Genomic DNA, 20,609 nt, shown 5'->3' on the forward strand with positions numbered 1-20,609 from the left:
GTTTGGAAGAATAGAACCCAGATTCTGGTGGTTGGAACCAGCCCAGTTTTTACGCGGGACACTTTGGGAAGTGCCGGCCTCTGGTCCCTCGTGGTAGCCCGGACCCCAGGAGTGCAAGCCTTAGCGATGGGTGGTGGGCGAGAGCTGTACCCCCTTTGCCCCTTTCTTGGAAACAAAGGGGAACCATTGGGTTTGTTCTGCTCCTGAGACCTCCTACCTTAGAGCCGCAGAGTTGGTTTCTTTTTATTTACTCTTTTGCAAAAACATTTAAAACTCATTATCTTAAACATTCTCTTGAATATTACATAGCATATTCTTCCACGGAAATATAAATGAAACTTTATTGGTTGTGTCTGTGATTTATTACTAGGTTCAATTTCCAAACATGAGTTCCAGGCTGAGACAAAGAAGCTTCTGGACATTGTTGCCCGTTCCTTGTACTCAGAAAAAGAGGTGCGGTACCTGTTCGTCACTCCCAGCATTAGCAAGCATGCTTTTGGCAAAACTATTTTTATACTCTTCTGGGAGAAATGCTAGATAGTATATTAACTATGAGAAGGTATTACATTTAGACAGGTCCTGATCTTAGCTACCAGTAAGAGTATTTTTTACCAAAATCTGTTTGAGTAAATGTATCCAGATGATTCTTTGGGCCAGATAAACTTTTTTTTTTTTTTTTTTTTTTGTGTTTTTCTGAAGTTGGAAACGGGGAGGCAGGCAGACAGACAGACTCCCGCATGCGCCCGACCGGGATCCATCCAGCACGCCCACCAAGGGGCGATGCTCTGCCCATCTGGGGCATTGCTCTGTTGCGACCAGAGCCACTCTAGCGCCTGGGGCAGAGGCCATGGAGCCATCCCCAGCGCCCGGGCCATCTTTTGCTCCAATGGAGCCTCGGCTGCGGGAGAGGAAGAGACAGACAGAGAGGAAGGAGAGGGGGAGGGGTGGAGAAGCAGATGGGCGCCTCTCCTGTGTGCCCTGGCCGGGAATTGAACCCGGGATTCCTGCACACCAGGCCGACGCTCTACCACTGAGCCAACCGGCTAGGGCCAGATTAACTTTTGAAATGAATGAATTTTGCTGATAATTTAAAAGTCCCCCATATATTAGCAAAGGGACCCTTCTCTCATCAACTGGTATACCACCCCTGGAGGAAGAAGATCCCTTGGACCTCTGTGGCTCTGTGGAGTATACCAGCAAGGAGATACTAAGGACCTTTTTTTTTTTTAAGCGAGAGGTGGACAGCAGTTCCAACGGGGACAGACAGAAAGGGACAGAGATGAGAAGCATCAACTCATAGTTGCGACACCTTAGTTGTTCATTGACTGCTTTCTCATGTGTCTTGACTGGGGGGCTCCAGCTGAGCCAGCGACCCCTTGCTTAAGTCAGAGACCTTGGGCTTTAAGCCAGTGACCTTTGGGCTTCAAGCCAGAGACCATGGGATCATATCTATGATCCCACACTCAAGCTGGTGAGCCTGCGCTCAAGCCAGATGAGCCCTCATTCAAGCCAACAACTTTGGGGTTTTGAACCTGGGTGCTCCGTGTCCCAGGTCGACATTCTGTCCACTGCACCACTGCCTGGTCAGGCCCAATGACCTTTTTGAGGGATTAAAACTCATCTAGGGATAACAGAACATGAAAAAATTAAAGAACAAATAGGCCATTATTGTTTCTGTGCTCATTACTAGAGTGCCAAGAAGAATTTTGAAGAAGGGTAAAGCACCAAATTCCAAAGTGAAAAGGGACTTTTCAAGAAATATTTCCAGGGCTTATGCTATGAAATATTATATTTCCGTATCTTTGTGGTGTCCAGCTTGTTACCTTGGGGGTCAGATTAGCCCACTTCCTCCCCATCTTTGTGCTGCTCTCACTGTAAGTGGAGGGTCTGCTTGAGGTCAAGGTGCTTTTCAGATACTGGTAGGTGAGTGGGTCTGTGGCCCTTTTTTATCCTGAACATAGTCAATTTGGTCTTTGATGATCCTGTGTTAAATGAGAATCTTTCTTCAGTGAGTAGTAGAGAGATGTTTGGGAATTATTTTCTCATCCCTGGGCAAGAGATGGGGAAGAAGTGGTTTCTCAGAGGGTTCTTCTTCAATTTTTAGTTAACAGATTGACACGTACTTTCAGGCTTGTTTTTCCGGAAGGAACAGTAGAGTTCGAGTTTACTATAATATATAATATAAAGCTGTGTCAAAGAGAAGCAGTTGCCTTTAACTATTTTGTGACCTAACCTGGAGAAAACAGCCTTTGAGTAAAGTAGAAAGTTTTTATGGTTAATGGTTAAAAAACTGAATATTCCTTGGCAATTTTTCCCTGTTTTTTAGCAGTCGTTGCAAAGGCTGCTAACCAAATAGATCCTGCCATGTTAGCGTCTTCTTTACCTGCCTAGGTGTTTATACGGGAGCTGGTCTCCAATGCTAGCGACGCCTTGGAAAAGCTGCGCCACCAGCTGGTGTCTGAGGGCCAGACACTGCCGGAAATGGAGATTCACTTGCAGACTGACACTGAGAAAGGCACAATCACAATCCAGGTACCTCCTCCTGGATCCTACGGTGGCTCACCCCCTGCCTCTTGTTTGATGCCAGCACTAGTCCCAGAGGTGCCTGGGCAGTGGCCTTCTTCACACATCAGTACAGAAGAGATTGGACCTACCTTTTATTAATTTTTTTTTTTTTTTTTTTATTTTCTGAAGCTGGAAACGGGGAGAGACAGTCAGACAGACTCCTGCATGCGCCCGACCGGGATCCACCCAGCACGCCCACCAGGGGCGACGCTCTGCCCACCAGGGGGCGATGCTCTGCCCCTCCGGGGCGTGGCTCTGCCGCGACCAGAGCCACTCTAGTGCCTGGGGCAGTGGCCAAGGAGCCATCCCCAACGCCCGGGCCATCTTTGCTCCAATGGAGCCTTGGCTGCGGGAGGGGAAGAGAGAGACAGAGAGGAAGGGGGGGAGGGGTGGAGAAGCAAATGGGCGCTTCTCCTATGTGCCCTGGCCGGGAATTGAACCCGGTTCCCCCACACGCCAGGCCGACGCTCTACCGCTGAGCCAACCGGCCAGGGCTACTTAATTTTTTTAATGTTTATTTTACTGATTTTCAAGAGAAAAGAAGGGAGAAAGACAGGAACTTTGATCTGTTCCTGTATGTGCCCTGACTAGGGATGGAACTGGCAACCTCTGCGCTTTAGGATGATTGTCTAGCCAACCAATCTATCCGGCCAGGGCATGTTATTGTCAGTCATTTAATGTTAGCCATTCTAGTGGTATCTCCTTGTCATTTTTAATTTGCATTTCCCTAGTGATTGATGCTTGTGAACATCTTTTCATGTGTTTTTTTGTCATTTGTATATCTTTTTTTGTGAAATGTCTCTTCTGATTTTTTTGTTCATTATCAATCAGTTTGTCTATTGAGTTATAAGAGTTCTTTATATGTTCTTGATAAAAATTATATATGACATACATTTTGTAGATCTCTTATCCCAGTCTGTGGCTTGCCTTTTGATATTCTTAGTGGCTTTTGAAAAGCAAATGTTTTTAATTTTAATGAAGTTCAGTTTATGCTTTGTGCTTTTAGTGACCTAAGAAATCTCTGCCTATTCCAAAGTTATAACCACATTCTCCTATATTTATTCTAAAAGTATAATAGTCCATGGTCCATTTTTGTGTGAAAGGTCAGGGTAGAGACTTATGTTTTGCATGTGGCTATCCAGTGCTTTAGCACCATTTGTTTTTCATTTCTCCATCAGTTATCTTCAATCATTTGTCAAAAATCAAGAGACACACTGTGCAGCCTTATTTTTGGATCAGTTTTATATGTCTATCCTCTAGTTAGGTTTTCTCAAGATTGTGGCTGATCTGACCAGAACTTGTTGTTTCTGATGACTGTGTGGATTGCTTCTCTGGGCCCTGCCAGCAAGTGTAGTTGACGCCACTGTGCCTCCAGGCTGTCCGTACACCTCATCCCATCTCCCCAGGGGCCAGCACTTTGGCGCTCAGTGTGTCTCTCTCCTTAGGACACTGGCATCGGGATGACACAAGAAGAGTTGGTGTCCAACCTGGGAACAATCGCTAGGTCAGGGTCAAAGGTAAGTTCCCCAGTGCCCGCCCCTTCCTCTCCTTGAAAGGTGGCTCCCACCAGAGGGCAGGTCCCAGCACACTCTGAACACCAGCTTTAGTAGGGCTGTTCTCTGGCGTAAGCTCTGTGTCGGTGCTGTGGAAACACCATGTGACATGATTTCACTGTATTGGCAGGCCGACATCTGAGGAAGTTGCTTTTATTTTATAGTAAAAAGGCTGGAATAAGTACTCCACACAAAGGTATAAACTGACCAGCCCTAGGTTCAAAGCCTGTTGGTATAAGTCTGGAATATGCCATTCTGCCTCCTGACACTTTTCTCAAGTCATTGCTCAGTGATTACTTGAGCTGCATAGGCTTGAGGCAAAGAGGGTAGGCAGAAATAAATGCCTTACTCTCAGAGAGCACAGTTCACAAGAATAAATTTGGCCTGCAGGGTCTGGGAAGGATGGTTCGGATGGTTCTTCAGAACCCCTGTGGGCACAGAGCGCCCACTGTGGGTGGTCGGTTGCTGGTGTGACCCGAAGTCTGTAGGGGAGGCCAGTGTTAGTGGTCAAGGTGTCCTTCCCAGTGGTTTTTGTGCCAACCCAAGACAAACTGGTGGCCCTCAGCTGCCTTCATCTATCTCCATGGTAACCAGATGCTTTTTGTTTGTTTTTGTGGGCCTCAGTGGCACCTGAAATGGTACTTCGCACCAAGTGCTTGGTCCACAGTGATTTACAGAAATTTCCACTTTTTAAAAATTTTAAATCTTTTATTATTATTCTTTAAATTTTTATTTATTCATCTTAGCAAGAGAGGAAGGGGAGAGAAGAGAGAGGCAGGAACATTGATCTGTTCCTGTATGTGCCCTGACCAGGGGTTGAACACCTCTGCACTTTGGGTTGATGCTCTAACTATCTGGTCAGGGAAGAAGTTTCCTCTTTTAAAAAACTTCTTTATCTTGGTGCAGTGGGTAAACCGTCAACCTGGAATGCTGAGGTCACCAGTTCGAAACTCTAGGCTTGCCTGGTCCAGGCACATATGGGAGTTGATGCTTCCTGCTCCTCCCTCTTTTCTTTTTTTTTTTTTTTTTTTTTGTATTTTTCTGAAGCTGGAAACGGGGAGAGACAGTCAGACAGACTCCCTCCCGCATGCGCCCGACCGGGATCCACCCAGCACGCCCACCAGGGGCAATGATCTGCCCACCAGGGGGCGATGCTCTGCCCCTCCGGGACGTCGCTCTGTTGCGACCAGAGCACTCTAGCGGCTGGGGCAGCGGCCAAGGAGCCATCCCCAGCGCCTGGGCCATCTTTGCTCCAATGGAGCCTTGGCTGCGGGAGGGGAAGAGAGAGACAGAGAGGAAGGAGAGGGGGAGGTGTGGAGAAGCAGATGGGCGCTTCTCCTGTGTGCCCTGGCCGGGAATCGAACCCGGGACTTCTGCACGCCAGGCCGACGCTCTACCACTGAGCCAACCGGCCAGGGCCTCCTCCCTCTTTTCTTTCTCTCTCCCTCTCTAAAATAAATAAACTAAAAATAAATAAATAAAAATAAAAAATAAAAAACTTCTTTATCATTACTTACTCCCTGCTATTACATTTATTGTTGTATTTCTATCTAGGAAGGCCTGTGCTATCTCATACAGTAGCCACTAGCTACATGTGGCCATTTAAATTTAAATTAGTTAAATACAATTTAAATTCAGTTCCTCAGCTGTACTAGGGCCAGGCACTGCTCAAGTGCTCATTAGCCAAATGAGGTCAGCAGCTACAATATTGGACCATGTAGAACATTTATATCGTTGCAGAATGTTCTGTTGGACAGTGTTTATAGCAATCAATGTGGTCATTTTACTTGATTTTAATCTTAGGAAATTTGAAAACATGAGTTATAACAGGTAAAGTAAGTGCCTTTGGTGTCATATACAGCGTGCACTTGGGGTGCCCTGCCCCCCACGGAGCTTAGCCTCTAGGAGGCCGCAGGAAACCCAGCCAGGCGTGGGTGGCACAGCCCTGTGCCCCCTGCCCCTCAGCTGCCCCAGCAGGGAGGGCGCCGCTCTTCTCTTTCTGCAGGGAGACGTGTGCACTCAGGCACACGGTTGCGCCTGGGTGTGTGACCCGCAGGCCTACGGCTGACAGGCAGGGTTACAGGCCCTGTAACTCAGATATAGAACCGGTTGGTTCCTCTGCTGCCCAGCTTGGGGTCTTTGGGCAAGTCACTTTACCACTCTATGCTGCTGTTCTCTCGGTGTAAAAGGGGTGAAAAAATATTCGGTGTGGTTGTCTTGAGGATTACCTGCGGTCTTAGCCCTTGTTAGAGGAACGTGCACAGGGCGTCACAAACATCAGTTCTTCCTAGGCAGGGGACTGCCTCCCTCTGACCAGCCTTTGCCACTGCAGGCCTTTCTGGATGAGCTGCAGAACCAGGCAGAGGCCAGCAGCAAGATCATTGGCCAGTTTGGAGTGGGTTTCTACTCGGCTTTCATGGTGGCCGACAGAGTTGAGGTCTATTCCCGCTCAGCCAGCCCGGGCAGCCCTGGTTACCAGTGGCTTTCAGATGGGTGAGTATGTGACAGTAGGGCCCCAAGTCACACAGGAGTGTCCCCTGTCCAGGAAGCACCGCAACTATGTGTCACCTGATGTGCAGAGTGGGATTCAGCTGAAGCATTGCCACTTTGCTTGGAAAGTTAGACCCTCCTCAGAAAATGCCAGTGGGCCTTCCTGGGCCTTTTATGGGATGCCTGACCTAACACTTTTGGGGACCAGCTACTATCTAATCCCAGGGCCTAGGAGTTGGTTTGGGCTCCATGACTGTGCTCCATAGTGTGGGACGTCCCAGGCGGGGCTCCTTGATCCATAATTAGGCCCTTCTCCTTCTCCCGGGGCCCTCTTGCTGTGGGCGGCCCCATGGCCTTGTCCTGCAGGTGCTCATTCCTGATTCCTCCGACCCTGGAGTTTCTGGGTCTGACCCACAGGCTCGGTCCCTTTTCCTGCCCACTCAGGCCTCGGCTTCCCCTCAAAGGGGCTGGTTTTCCTCTCCAGCAGGCTGTGGGGCTCTTTCTTAAAGTTGGCTAGGTGCATGTTCCCAGGCAATCTCGAGATTGAGGAGGATGATACCTTAGCCAAGTGTACGCCTTTGTTTCAGCAGGCGCCAGACTTGCTTCCTGCACCCGCTTTCCTGACGGAGTCTCCTGTCTGCCGCTGGGGTTCTAGTAGCACATCTGAGAGGAGAGCTGGCCAGAGCACAGCTCATCTTTCTCAGTCAAAACTAAGATTTGTTTTCCATGAAAGCATTGCTAGAGTAAACTTGGTAGTAATAAGGAATCGACTTATTTGGAGTTTGCCCCTCTTCTTTTTTTTTTAATGAGAGGGGAAGCTGAGACAGACTCCCGCATGCGCCCTGACAAGATCCACCTGGCATGCCCACCAGGGGGCGATGCTGTACCCATCTGGGGCATCGCTCTTTTGTAACCAGAGCCATTTTTTAGCACTCGAGGCAGAGGCCACAGAGCCATCCTCAGCACCTGGGCCATTAGGCTTGGCTGCCGAAAGAGAAGAGAAAGATAGAAAGGAGAGGGGGAAGGGTGGAAAAGCATATGGGCGCTTCTCCTGTGTGCCCTGACTGGGAATCGAACCCGGGACTTCCACATGCTGGGCCGATGCTCTAGCACTGAGCCAGGGCTTCTCTTTTACTTCTGAAATAATTCCTCTGCTCTTAAGGAGACACCTGGCCTCTGCTAGACCTAGAGGCTCAGAAGTGCACGGAATTAACATGGGAGCCAGGGCAGCCTGCAGGCCTCTGCTTCCTTCCTCCGGGTGTCCTCTGCACAGCTCACAGGCCTGCTCAGGAGAATGAAGGCTTGAGAAGCTGCGCTCCTAGGACAACGTCCCGAGGGAGCGGAGAGCCCTGCTCTCCACACTGCAGCAGCCACTGTTCCTGACAGAAAGTTGGTGGCCTAGGGGCTCGGCTGGGTCCAGAAAAGGTGGCACTCTTGCTTCCTTTCTGTGTGTCACTTTGGGTTCCATCTGGGGAAACTGAGGGCCTGCTCTATAGGAATTGTCAGTGGTAACGTGTGGAACTGGCTTTGCCTCTCCTGTGTCTTAGCTCTGGGGCATTTGAAATCGCGGAAGCCTCAGGAGTGAGAGCTGGAACCAAAATCATCATCCACCTCAAGTCAGATTGCAGAGAGTTCGCCAGCGAGGAACGGGTTCGGGGTGAGTGGCAGCCGGGCCTCTGCAGACATGTGGGCAGTGGCACCAGGTCAGCAAGGCACCTCCTGCTGGCATGGTTTAGAACATTCTGCCGTGATGGGAGTGTGTAGGGGACGCGGGCAGAGCCTGGGAGTGGGGGGCTTCCCGGGGTTGGCTGCCTAGGCCCTCCAAGGACAGAATCGGGGCTGACTGTGGACCCAGGAGGCAAGGCTTAGCCTCTTGACTGTTGGCAAAGTCAAGTTCCATTCTCTCTCCCTCCCTTGGGGCTGCACTTTCTCCCTAGTCACTTGGGGGACTTGCACAGTTCTTTCCTCCTCCGGTCTGTGGTGTCAGTTGTCGCTGGCCCACCCAGCCGGCCAGCCTGAGCCCAGGCTTCGTGTGGACCAGAGCAAGTGCTTCTGGTGGGTTTTGCTTTCTATGTCTTATTAAATACTGATCAGAGGTGCTGAGTGCTGTCTAGTCTTCACTGTTAGCTCATAAACCATACTTACGTCACCAAGATGGCGGCCTGGTCTTGTGGTAGCCTGGATCCAGAGACATCTAGCTCTGGTGTGGTTCTGCTCTGTGTATGCAGGCAGGATGTGTCCCTGCGGTGTCCTGGCTTCCTGCCTGTGACATGAGCAGAGCGCTGCTGAGCCCTTCCCGTCTGCCGAGTGACCCCTGAAGCAACTTGCAGAGCTTCCATTTCTAGAAGCTTCTTATATTCTCGTTTTTCTTTTGTCTCTTCCAGATGTGGTGACAAAATACAGTAACTTCGTCAGCTTCCCCTTGTACCTTAATGGGAAGCGCATTAATACCTTGCAGGTGAGACCCTCAGCTGTACAAAGGGCTCGGGCGCAGGTAGCTGTAGAGGCCAGTGGGTGCGTTTCGGGGCTGGATGGGCAGAGATGGGACTGGGTGATGCTGTCAAAGTCCCAGAACAGGTGTTCTTTGCGGAGAGGTGGGATTGGGACTCGTGGTGCAGACAAGGTCCCTCCCCCTACACACCCATCCCTCTGCACCAACTGGAATGCACACACCGCACATTTTACCCTTTACTTAGTGTACTCAGTCATGCAACCATCACCATAGTCAGTTCTAGAACATTTTCATCACTCAAAAAAAACAAACCCCATAGCCTTCAGCAGTCACTCCCCAGACCTAGTCTCTGGCCACAGCAACTACAGTCTGTCTCTATGGATCACCTTTCCTGGACATTTCTTATAAATGGAATCAAGCACGATGTGGCCTTTTGGGTCCGGCCTTTTATCATCATGTTTTCAAGGTTCATCCATGTTCTCCTTTTTGGGGGTTGAATAACATTCATCGTATGGCTAGACTGTTATTCACGATGTGTGGGCATGTCCAGATCCTGGCTCCTGGTTGGCCCTTCTGGACACACTATCCTGGGGAGGGGGTACTTGTTCTTAGCCTTCTGTGTGTCTCTCTTTGTGGGCTCCCCAACCCATCCATTCTGGGACACCCCTTCCCCGACTGCTGGAGTGGGTGGGGCTAGAGGCAGAGGGAGGGACTTGTACCTGACACGGCCACCCAGTCTGATCCAGGAGGCTGGTTCTCAGCTCATCCTGAGGGAGTGCTCACTAGTACCCAGGTGCCATGAGCTCCACCAGCTCAGCTCCATGTGGTTGTTATGAGAATGTGTCTTGAACTAACATTACCTATTAATCTCCGTTTCCAGGCCATCTGGATGATGGACCCCAAGGACGTGGGCCAGTGGCAACATGAGGAATTCTACCGCTACATTGCGCAGGCCCACGACAAGCCCCGCTACACTCTGCACTACAAGACAGATGCCCCTCTCAATATCCGCAGCATCTTCTATGTGCCAGAAACGGTGAGCACAGGCCTGACCGGGCGCCCTCAGTATGCTGGGGCTGCAGACAGCTTGTCCACAGCCCCCTGAGCGGGGCGTCACTCATGGCAACAATGTTTTCCATCACCAGTAGCATTTCCCCTGAAAGATGACAGTTCAGCACACATTTGTCACAAAAATTAATTTGGCAGCATCAAAGTAAACAAAAACAACAACAAAACTATGCCTGTGGGTGGGTGAGCACAGAGTTGAAAAGTGAGTGATTTACATGGTGTTTTTTGGTGGAACAGACTTTTGGCCGTGAATGCCTGGGCTTTGTAAACAGGGTGTCAGCTCAGAGTGCCTCCAGGGAGGGCCCTTGTAACAGCCCACAGGCTTTCTCTGTCTCCAGGTAGCGTGTTCCTGAACTCCACAGTGGGATGGGTTCTGCAGTGCTCAGATGAATTGTATGTTCTCCAGACTTCTGTCTTGCCCCTAAGACTTCCTGGTTCACAGGACGGTGAAGACTCTGATGAAGCCTGCAACAGAGAAACCTGCTCAGGGGTTAGACCGAGTCTCCTGGCTTCACTTGACTGGAGCCCTCTTTTTTCCTTTTACTTTTTTTCTTTTTATTTTTTTAAGTGAGAGGAGGGGAGATAGTGAGACAGATTCCTGCATGTGCCCCAACCAGGATCGGATCCACCCAGCAACCCCCATCTGGGCTCAATTCTCAAATCAACCAAGCTCTCCTCAGCGCCTGGGGCTGATGTTTGAACCAGTTGAGCCACTGGCTGCAAGAGGAGAAGGGAGAGAGAAGGGGGAGAGGGAGGGGAAGAGAAATGGTCACTTCTCATGTGTGCCCTGACTGGAGATTGAACCCAGGATGTCCGCACACCAGGCAACGCTCTCTCCACTGTTGGCCAGGGCCTCTTTTATATTTTTAAAGTTTAGTTATTATATTTAGAGAGAGGAGGGAGAGGGAAAAATGGGGGAAGAACATGAAGCATCAGTTCATAGTTGCTCCTTGTATGTGCCGTAACTGGGCAAGCCTGGGATTTTGAACCGGCAACCTCAGCATTCTAGGTTGACGCCCTCTGCACTGAGCCACCATGGATCAGGCAGCTAGAGCCCTCTTAACGCCTCACATTTATTATCTGCCTTGGAAAGAGCTATTCTCAACCCTCATTACTGAGTGTCCTCTGTATACCGGCAGTCCCAGTGTCTCCTGGGACTTGTTAGTAATGCAGAATCTCGGGCCCCACCAGGACTCCAGAATCAGTCTCTACTTTAAAAAGGACCCAATGTGTGTACAAACTGTGGGTTTCGAAGCACTGGGTTAGAGCAGGGATTGGCAGACATTTCTGTGCGGGGCCAGAGAGTGACTGGTTTGGGCTTTGCAGGTTCTGTCCAACCATAGAGTTCTGCCATTAGCGTGAAAGCCCCACAGACTGCACCTAAATTAACAAGCAGAGTCATGGTCCCAGAAGCTAGAGACACCAGCATTTATATTTCATGTACTTTTCACATACCATGAAATAGTTTTCATTTGCTTTTTCTCAACCATTTAAGGATAAAAGGCCATTCTAGGCTAGCAGACAGGTGACGAGCCAGATTTGGTCTGTGGACTGTAGTTTGCCAATCCCTGACCCCCAGCAGGTCTGGTTCTGTTCATGGGGACATGCAAGTCTATTTTCTTTCTTAACTCTTTTTTTTCTCCCTTTCCCTCTTACCTTACTAATTGTATTTTCATTTTATTCTTCAGTACATACCCAGGAGACTACATGTATCATTGACTTTTTAAAAAGTAACATATTTTATATTTTAAATCTCATAAGACATTTTATTATTTATACATTTTAAATGTAGTTAAATTTATTCATATTACATGTTCATTGTTTTCATTGATCTTTATTCCTATCATCTAGTTCATTAATTTTCTCTTCAGCCTCATCTAATCTGTCATTGAATTTCTTTTAAAAGTTCTTTTTTGATATTTTCATTATCTGGATCTCTTGTGGCTTTATTTCTTTTTTCTGTTTTCATGTTATTTTTCAGTCAGGTGGTCTGGTCTTTCCATATGTCTTTTTTTTTTTTTTTTTTGTATTCCAACATTGTACAGGAAAAATTCTAGAGATATTGTGAGTCCTAGATACTCTTTTCTTCTTCTGAAGAGAGGATTTCTGTGGTTTGGGTTTTGTTTTGGTTTCTTGCCACTGCTAGTTTTTTTTCTGGGCTACTTTAATAACTCAAACTTTCCTTAATCTAGTCAGAAATTGAGATAATTTGAAACTGAAATTCAGTAATGTCGGCTGTCTGTGTCGGAAGGTTTCACATCCAGGGATTCAATTAACTGTAGAGTGAGAAAAATATTTAGGGGGGAATGTTACATTGTTACTGATGTGTACTGTGTAGTTAGGCCTACAATGGTTGTGGCTGTACTAAACATCTACAGATGTTTCTTGTAATTATTCCCTAAACAGTACGGTATAACAATTGTTTACATACCATTTACATTATATTAGGTGTTATAAATCTAGAGATGATTTCAAGTATACAGGAAGATATGCATAGGTTATATGCAAATATTGCACCATTTTACATAAAGGACTTGAGCATCCATGGGTTTTGGTATCTTCAGGGGTCCTGGAACCAATCTCCTACAAATACCAGGGGTTAACTGTATCTGAAAAGGCAAGTCTGTGTATGGTTTACCTTTATTACTAGTGTGTATGTATCCTTTGATCCCAGTTTAAGGACTGGGAGTTTGATGTTTATAAGAAACCCTCCTCCTTGCCCTAGCCAGTTGGCTCAGTGGTAGAGCGTTGGCCCAGCATGTGGAAGTCCTGGGTTCAATTCCTGGCCAGGGCACACAGGAGAAGCACCCATCTATTTCCCCCCCTCCCCCCTCTCCTTTCTCTTTCTCTCTCTTCTCCTCTGGCATCCAAGGCTCCATTGGAGCAAAATTGGCCCAGGCACTGAGGACGGCTCCATGGCCTCCGTCTCAGGCGCTAGAATGCCCTCAGTTGCAATGGAGCAACTCCCTAGATGGGCAGAGTGTCGCCCCCTAGTGAGCATGCCGGGAGGATCCTGGTTGGATGCGTTGGGGAGTCTGTCTCTCTGCCTTCCCGCTTCTCATTTCAGAAAAATATTAAAAAAAAAAAAAGAATCCCTCCTCTCTGAACTACAGTGTTTGTTCTTTGGGCCCCACATTGCTTAAATAACAACAAAATACCCTGCTTAGTTTCTTAGCCTCTTGACCAGAACTTTTGGAAAGGATCACCTTCAGGAGCAACATCAACCCAATGCTAGGATTTCCTCTTTAGGTTTCTTTTCTTTTCTGGACCTTGGCTCTTTAATTTTTCAGTGCCTTGGTAGCTTAACTCTCCAATTCCTTCAGACAAATGTTTTGTATATGTGGGGGGGGGGTTGGGGGGTTTTTTTTTTGTATTTTTCTGAAGTTGGAAACGGGGAGGCAGTCAGACAGATTCCCGCATGCGCCCGACCGGGATCCACCCGGCATGCCCACCAGGGGGCGATGCTCTGCCCATCTGGGGTGTCGCTCTGTTGCAACCAGAGCCATTCTAGCGCCTGAGGCAGAGGCCACAGAGCCATCCTCAGCGCCCGGGGCCAACTTTGCTCCAATGGAACCTTGGCTGCGGGAGGGGAAGAGAGAGACAGAGAGGAAGGAGAGGGGGAGGGGTGGAGAAGCAGATGGGCGCTTCTCCTGTGTGCCCTGGCTGGGAATTGAACCCAGGACTCCCACATGCCAGGCCGACGCTCTACCACTGAGACAACCTGCTAGGGCCTGTATATGTGTTTTTAATTTAGTCAGGAGTACGAGTCGAGTACCTAGTCTGGCAATGACAGAAAATGAACTCCTGTATTTATTTTGTTTTAGGTTCTTTTTAATCTTTCTGAATGACATATATGTGATGATAGTTTTTAGATTATTAGTAGGAAATAATCTATATATTGGTCCTTTTCCTAGGTGCTACCATATTGCAAGTCTACTTTTCATATCCCCCGGGGACAGGACTGGGGAGGGCTGCAGCTGCCCAGAGAAGGCCCCCTGAGAGCTGTTATGTGGGGGTCCCTGGGCACTAGAGTTCTGAACGGGCATGGGCGGTCTCCTGGCCTCTCTGCTTCTGGGTCACTGCGTGCCTGCCCCACAAGTCCCAGTCCAGGGCTGGCAGTGGGAAGGATGGTTCAGAGTCATCAGGCTCCCCCTGACCTTGTAAGTTCTGCCCGTGTGTGTGGCTGACACTGCCCTTTCCTCACCCCCAGAAACCATCCATGTTTGATGTGAGCCGGGAGCTGGGCTCCAGCGTCTCTTTGTACAGCCGCAAAGTCCTCATCCAGACCAAGGCCACCGAAGTCCTGCCCAAGTGGCTGCGCTTCATTAGAGGTATGGGGCCGACACGCCGGACGGGAGTGGCTTCCTGCGTGTGGCCCAGGCTGCTGACTGCATTAGAAGGAGCTCATCTTGAATGAGTGTGGGCTCAGGGAAGCAAGCGAGCCAGGCATGATGCTCACAGAGCCCCCCAGGAAGCTGACCCCCTCCAGATCCTTGTCTCGGTTGATTTGGGGGAAAGGGACAGATGAACATGTTTAAATTGAGTTATTTTAGTGGTTAAAGATACTACATGAGTTTTAGACTTAAACATGAATTACTTTGCATTTGAGTGAGATTATAGTTTAATAATAAAAAAACCTCTATATGTAAACTTTTATATTCATCAAAGCACAAAACGGTGTAAAATACCATGACATATTTATGACTTTGAATATGAGATCCAGGAAGTGTTTTTCAGAGTGTCAAAGTGATGCTGAAATGTTAGAAACATCCCTGGCGACGGCCCACAGCCTGCCTGCTTTTCCTCCTATCACATCACATCGCCCTGACCTAGGCTGTCTGCAGAGACGCTAGAATGTCAGGACTTGGAGGGCCTGGGGGGGTGTTGCCCGCTGAGTCTCCTTCCTTTGTTCTTCCTGCCTCTGTCTTACCCTCACGTGCCTGATGTCACATGGGCTTTGGAGGAGAAGGTAGAGGCCTGGTGGCAGGCTAGTGGCCCTTTGGGAGGGCGAGGTGGAGTCTCAGGCACTGCCAAGGTCCTCATGGGCTTGTGTCTCTAAGGTGTGGTGGACAGCGAGGACATCCCCCTGAACCTCAGCCGGGAGCTCCTCCAGGAGAGCGCCCTAATCAGGTAAGCCACCGGGATCAGGCACCTGCTGAGACTAGGCCTTTCCTGGCTTGCCTTTGCCACCAGAGGGCCAGGGTAACTGGAAGAAGCCAGGAGCAGAGTAAGGGGCTGCAGTGAGGCCACACCCTAGGGGCTGTGTGCCTGGAGAATGTGTGCAGATCACGTGTGCTTTGCCTGATGTTTTGCTTATCATTTTTATAAAAAGAGTTTGGGGCCCTGGCCAGTTTGCTCAGTGGTAGAGCGTCGGCCCAGCATGTGGAAGTCCTGGGTTTGACTACCAGTCAGGGCACATAGGAGATACTACTGTCTGCTTCTCCACCCCTCCCCCTCTCCCTTCTCTCTCTCTCTATCTCGCTCTTCTCGTCCCACAGCCATGGCTCGGTTGGAGTAAGTTGGCCCTGGGAGCTGAGGATGGCTCCATGGCCTTGCCTTAGGCAATAAAATGGCTTGGTTGCCAAGCAACGGAGCAGTGGCCCCAGATGGGCAGAGCATCACCCCATAGGGGGTTTGCAGGGTAGATCCTGGTCAGGGCTCATGCAGAGTCTGTCTCTTTGCCTCCCCACTTCTCACTTTAAAAAGGGGGAGGGGGTATAGGGACTAACCTGCTGAGGAAAATTATTGCTGTGCTTGGATATATTCCCTCTCTTAGCCAGCCTCCATTACCCAAACCCAGGGGTGGTCACAGCTGTGGAGAGTCCAGACAGGCTGTCTCTCTTTTTTTAAATTTTTCAAGTGAGAGGAGGGAAGATAGTGAGACAGACTCCCACATGCGCCCTGACCGGAATCCACCTAACAACCCCATCTTCAGCCAATGCTTGAATCAACCAAGTTATTATTATTATTATTATTTTTTTTTTTTTTTTTTTTTTTTGCATTTTTTCTGAAGCTGGAAACAGGGAGAGACAGTCAGACAGACTCCCGCATGCGCCCGACCGGGATCCACCCGGCACGCCCACCAGGGGCGAAGCTCTGCCCACCAGGGGGCGATGCTCTGCCCATCCTGGGCGTCGCCATGTTGCGACCAGAGCCACTCGAGCGCCTGAGGCAGAGGCCACAGAGCCATCCCCAGCGCCCGGGCCATCTTTGCTCCAATGGAGCCTTGGCTGCGGGAGGGGAAGAGAGAGACAGAGAGGAAGGCGCAGCGGAGGGGTAGAGAAGCAAATGGGCGCTTCTCCTGTGTGCCCTGGCTGGGAATCGAACCCGGGTCCTCTGCACGCTAGGCCGACGCTCTACTGCTGAGCCAACCGGCCAGGGCAACCAAGTTAATTTTAGCACCTGAGACTGACGTGCTTGGACCAACTGAGCCATCCTCAGCACGCAGGGCTGACATTCAAACCAGTTGAGCCACTGGCTGCAGGAGGAGGAAAGGGAGAGAAGCAGATGGTAATTTCTCTTGTGTGCTCTGACCAGGAATTGAACCTGGGATGTCCATACGCCGGGTCGACACTCTATCCACGGAGCCAACCAGCCAGGACTAATTTTTTTTATTTTTAAATGTTCCTTTATTTCACTTTTTGCATTGAACATAATTGTTTATTGACATTTTAAAATTTTAACTTTATAGGAGGTATAACTGACATAAAATTATAAGATATTTAAACTGTACATATAGTGATTAGATATATGTATATGCTATGGAAGGATTCCACATATGTCATTCTGTATTGCTGCAGTTAACACCCTGATCCACAAAATCCCAATTTTGTAAAATTGTAGTGTGCATATAGTATATCTAGTAGTAATCCAAATTATAGTATATATGTTACATATACAGTATTGATCCTAATTATGCAAAACTAATGTACAGAAAGTAGTATAATTTTACATATGTACACAGTAATTTATTTGTATTGGGATTTTTCTGGCTTTTTTTTTTTTTTTTTTTTTTTTTTTTTTTCTGAAGCTGGAAACGGGGAGGCAGTCAGACAGACTCCCGCATGCTCCCGACCGGGATCCACCCGGCATGCCCACCAGGGGGCGATGCTCTGCCCATCCGGGGTGTCGCTCTGTTGAGACCAGAGCCACTCTAGCGCCTGGGGCAGAGGCCAAGGAGCCATCCCCAGCGCCCGGGCCATCTTTGCTCCAATGGAGCCTCGCTGCGGGAGGGGAAGAGAGAGACAGAGAGGAAAGAGAGGGGGAGGGGTGGAGAAGCAGATTGGCGCTTCTCCTGTGTGCCCTGGCCGGGAATCGAACCCTGGACTCCTGCACGCCAGGCCGACGCTCTACCACTGAGCCAACCGGCCAGGGCCTTTCCTGGCTTTTAATACGGGTGCCTTTTCATGTCATTAAAGGTCTGTAGATACTGTGACTTTTAGTGACTGCACTTTTTCTTTCATTTCAGCCTATTCTCTCCTGTTGAACACTTAGCTTGTTCGTAACTGTTTTTTCTTTTGTGTGCTACAATGCAGCCCCTGCCCCATAAGTCTTGGTGACTCGTTATGTTTCCCAGGTTGTAATCTCTGCAGTTGGAACCTTCCAGGCTGCCCCACCAAGGGCAGTTGGCCCACGCTCCTGCCTCTAGGGAGCACTTGTCTTCCTACCTTTTTGTTTGTTTTGGCCAGGATTGTATTTTGTTTTTATTCTTTGGTTATTAGTGGAGCAGAACGTTTTTTCATAGCCTCTGGCTGTTAGTATTTCATGAAAGTTGCTTATTTGTGATAAATTCACTTCTGTGCTGTAGGAAACTCCGGGACGTTCTACAACAGAGGCTAATAAAATTCCTCGTTGACCAGAGTAAAAAAGATGCTGAGAAATATGCCAAATTTTTTGAAGATTATGGCTTGTTCATGAGAGAGGGCATTGTGACTACTGCCGAACAGGAGGTCAAGGTAGGGTCTGGGTTTCTGTGGAGGAAGCTGGTGAGCCGGAAACCTGAGCTTCCCAGAATGCACGGTCAGGCACCCAGCTGCTGCCGCCGGGGTCAGCACACGCAGCGTGTGGCCTCTGGGTGTCGGCGGGAGGCTGCAGCAGGCCCAGCGTCCTGTTCAGGAGCGGCCAGCACGTTCGTGGTCTGATTGGTGGAGCTCCTTTAGTGGGGTGCTACTGGGGCTCGAGTTCAGTTCGTCGTGCAGCCTCACTTAACATGCTTGTTCAGTCAACATGCTTTGGCCATTTCAAAATTGCGATATTACACATAGAATATAAAATTCACTGTTAAAATGAATAATTCAGGGGCACTTGGTACATTCCCAAGGTTGTGTAAACATCACTGATGTATCATTCCAGAACATTTCCATCACTTTAAAAGCTACCCATCCTTATTAAACAGTCAGTTCCAGTGCGGGCGTTTCGCCTTTGTGCTTCAGAGAGCAGCAAGGAAGGCGGGGAGACCAAACACCTGGAGCTCCCAGGGGGTTGTTCTTCAGGCTGTGGGAGGGTGGGGCTGGAACGACACCGGGCATTCTGAGATTCCCCTTCTGCTTCCTCCCTGTGCCCCCCTCACTCCTGGTGGCCAGCAGACTCACAGCACCCCAGGCCTGGGCCTGTTGAAACTCCCCTCATTCTTGTCGTATTTTGGTTGACAGCAGCTAGGTAGGTGGTGTTCACTGCATGCCAGCGGATTTTGTAAGGGCTGGATAAATATTAACTCAGTGTATTTGTGTTTGTTAATGGAGACCTACAGCGTGCTCATCTGAATTAGAGCATGACTCGCCAGGTGGGTTTCCGCAGCCTGGTTGTGACCTGTTTTTCCTCTTTCTGTCCACCTTTCATCTCCGCCACATCACTTCATCGTTTGGGCCCAGCCCTCTGCTTGCCCTCCCCAGCTCTTCCCTGTGTCCTCCACGCTTGTGTGGGATGTGCTTATTTTGTTTTTTGTGTGAGTGTGACAAGAGACCAACAGAGAGAGGGACAGATAGGGACAGACAGACAGGAAGGGAGAGAGATGGAAAACATCAATTCTTTGTTGCGGCACCTTAGTTGTTCATTGACTGCTTTCTTATATGTGCCTTGACCCGGGGGCTACAGCAGATCGAGTGACCCCTTGCTCAAGCCAGCGACCTTGGGCTCAAGCCAGCGACCATGGGTTATGTCTGATCCACACTCAAGCTGGTGACCCTGCGCTCAAAGCAAATGAGCCATGCTCAAGCCAGCAACCTTGGGGTTTCGAACCTGAGTCCTCTATGTCCCAGTCTGATGCTCTATCCACTGTGCCACCACCTGGTCAGGCTGTGCTGTGCTTATTGATGAGTCAGTGGTGTAGAAAAGAATTTATGTCTCAGGTCATGTCCAGGCTGGTGGCATCAGGGGTCCAAGCCCCCAGTTTGTTGCTGCTGCTCCTTGGTCCTTACCAGGCAGCTCCCACCAGGAGTTGAGCTGGCTCTAGCAATCACATTGCATTTTAGCTGACAGGAAGGAGAAGGACAGGCCCCTCCTTTAAGGGCCCATTCTACATGTCACACACCCACTTCCACTTGCACCCCATTGGCCAAGACTAGTCATGTGGTTGAAGGAAGACTGGGAGATGTGGGCTTTACACATGTCTTCATGTCCCATGTGACTAGGGATGGAGGGAGGACAGTGGGTCCAGGAGCAGTTTCTGCCACGGGGATGGTCTGGCCACTCCTAGAGTGCACACAGCTTGCCCAAAATCCCTTCTCCAGGAGGTCCTGGGCCCCCCTGGGGTGGAAGGTACTCTCTGAGATTCCCTGACTTTTAATGTGATCCCTGAACAGCTCCAACTAGAGTCCACCATAGCCCCTAGGGGTTGAGCCACTTCGGAAGCCATCCCTAGGCCAGGCTTCTGTGGGAGCTGCAGAACATGGTAGGCCCACCAGCCGGGGGTGAGGTCGCAGGCTCTCCCCGCTTTAGCTGTAGGCTTCCCAAGCCTGCTCTGGAGGCTTTCCAGGCGAGGACCTGGAATGAGCAGTGGCCTGCCCTCTGTCTGTTTCAGGAGGATATTGCGAAGCTATTGCGATACGAATCCTCGGCACTGCCCCCCGGGCAGCTGACCAGTCTCATAGACTATGCCGGCCGCATGCAGGCCGGCACCCGCAACATCTACTACCTGTGCGCCCCCAGCCGGCACCTGGCTGAGCACTCACCCTACTATGAGGCCATGAAGCAGAAGAACATGGAGGTGGGTGAGCAACAGAGCAGGCTCAGCCCCTACAGGCTGTTGGGGCAGGTCAGAGGACAGGTGGTTTGTGGCAGGGGGGTGTCTCTGTGCTTAATGGGAAATGGCTGAATGTGCCCAGGACCTGGGGAAGCCCAGCAGTATGATTTAGCGTGCAGGGCACAGAGGCCCAGGCCGAAGTCTGCCATCTAGTCTGTGTCTGTAGGAGGTGACACAGGGAGTGCTCTGTAAACAGTCACTGTTTCTACTACTAAGACATAGCCAGAGCCTCCCTTCCCAC

At 49.6% G+C, this 20,609-nt stretch overlaps 1 protein-coding gene across 2 annotated transcripts in view; it reads left to right on the forward strand.

Annotated features, from left to right (window-relative positions):
• Positions 1 to 20,609, forward strand: part of TRAP1 (TNF receptor associated protein 1) — a 197,228-nt gene that overhangs the window by 24,517 nt on the left and 152,102 nt on the right. For both annotated transcript variants that reach the window (XR_010751169.1, XM_066382716.1), the window contains exons 3-13: positions 371 to 453; positions 2,392 to 2,532; positions 4,011 to 4,082; positions 6,451 to 6,611; positions 8,156 to 8,265; positions 8,993 to 9,066; positions 9,941 to 10,096; positions 14,339 to 14,459; positions 15,189 to 15,258; positions 17,936 to 18,083; positions 20,147 to 20,332. Coding sequence is in view for 1 of the 2 variants with exons in the window: in XM_066382716.1 (XP_066238813.1) it covers positions 371 to 453; positions 2,392 to 2,532; positions 4,011 to 4,082; positions 6,451 to 6,611; positions 8,156 to 8,265; positions 8,993 to 9,066; positions 9,941 to 10,096; positions 14,339 to 14,459; positions 15,189 to 15,258; positions 17,936 to 18,083; positions 20,147 to 20,332 (1,322 nt within the window). In the remaining variant the exon portion in view is untranslated. The remainder of the gene's footprint in view (positions 1 to 370; positions 454 to 2,391; positions 2,533 to 4,010; positions 4,083 to 6,450; positions 6,612 to 8,155; positions 8,266 to 8,992; positions 9,067 to 9,940; positions 10,097 to 14,338; positions 14,460 to 15,188; positions 15,259 to 17,935; positions 18,084 to 20,146; positions 20,333 to 20,609) is intronic.

Source organism: Saccopteryx leptura, chromosome 4, assembly GCF_036850995.1.
Source record: "Saccopteryx leptura isolate mSacLep1 chromosome 4, mSacLep1_pri_phased_curated, whole genome shotgun sequence".
Lineage (NCBI taxonomy): Eukaryota > Metazoa > Chordata > Mammalia > Chiroptera > Emballonuridae > Saccopteryx > Saccopteryx leptura.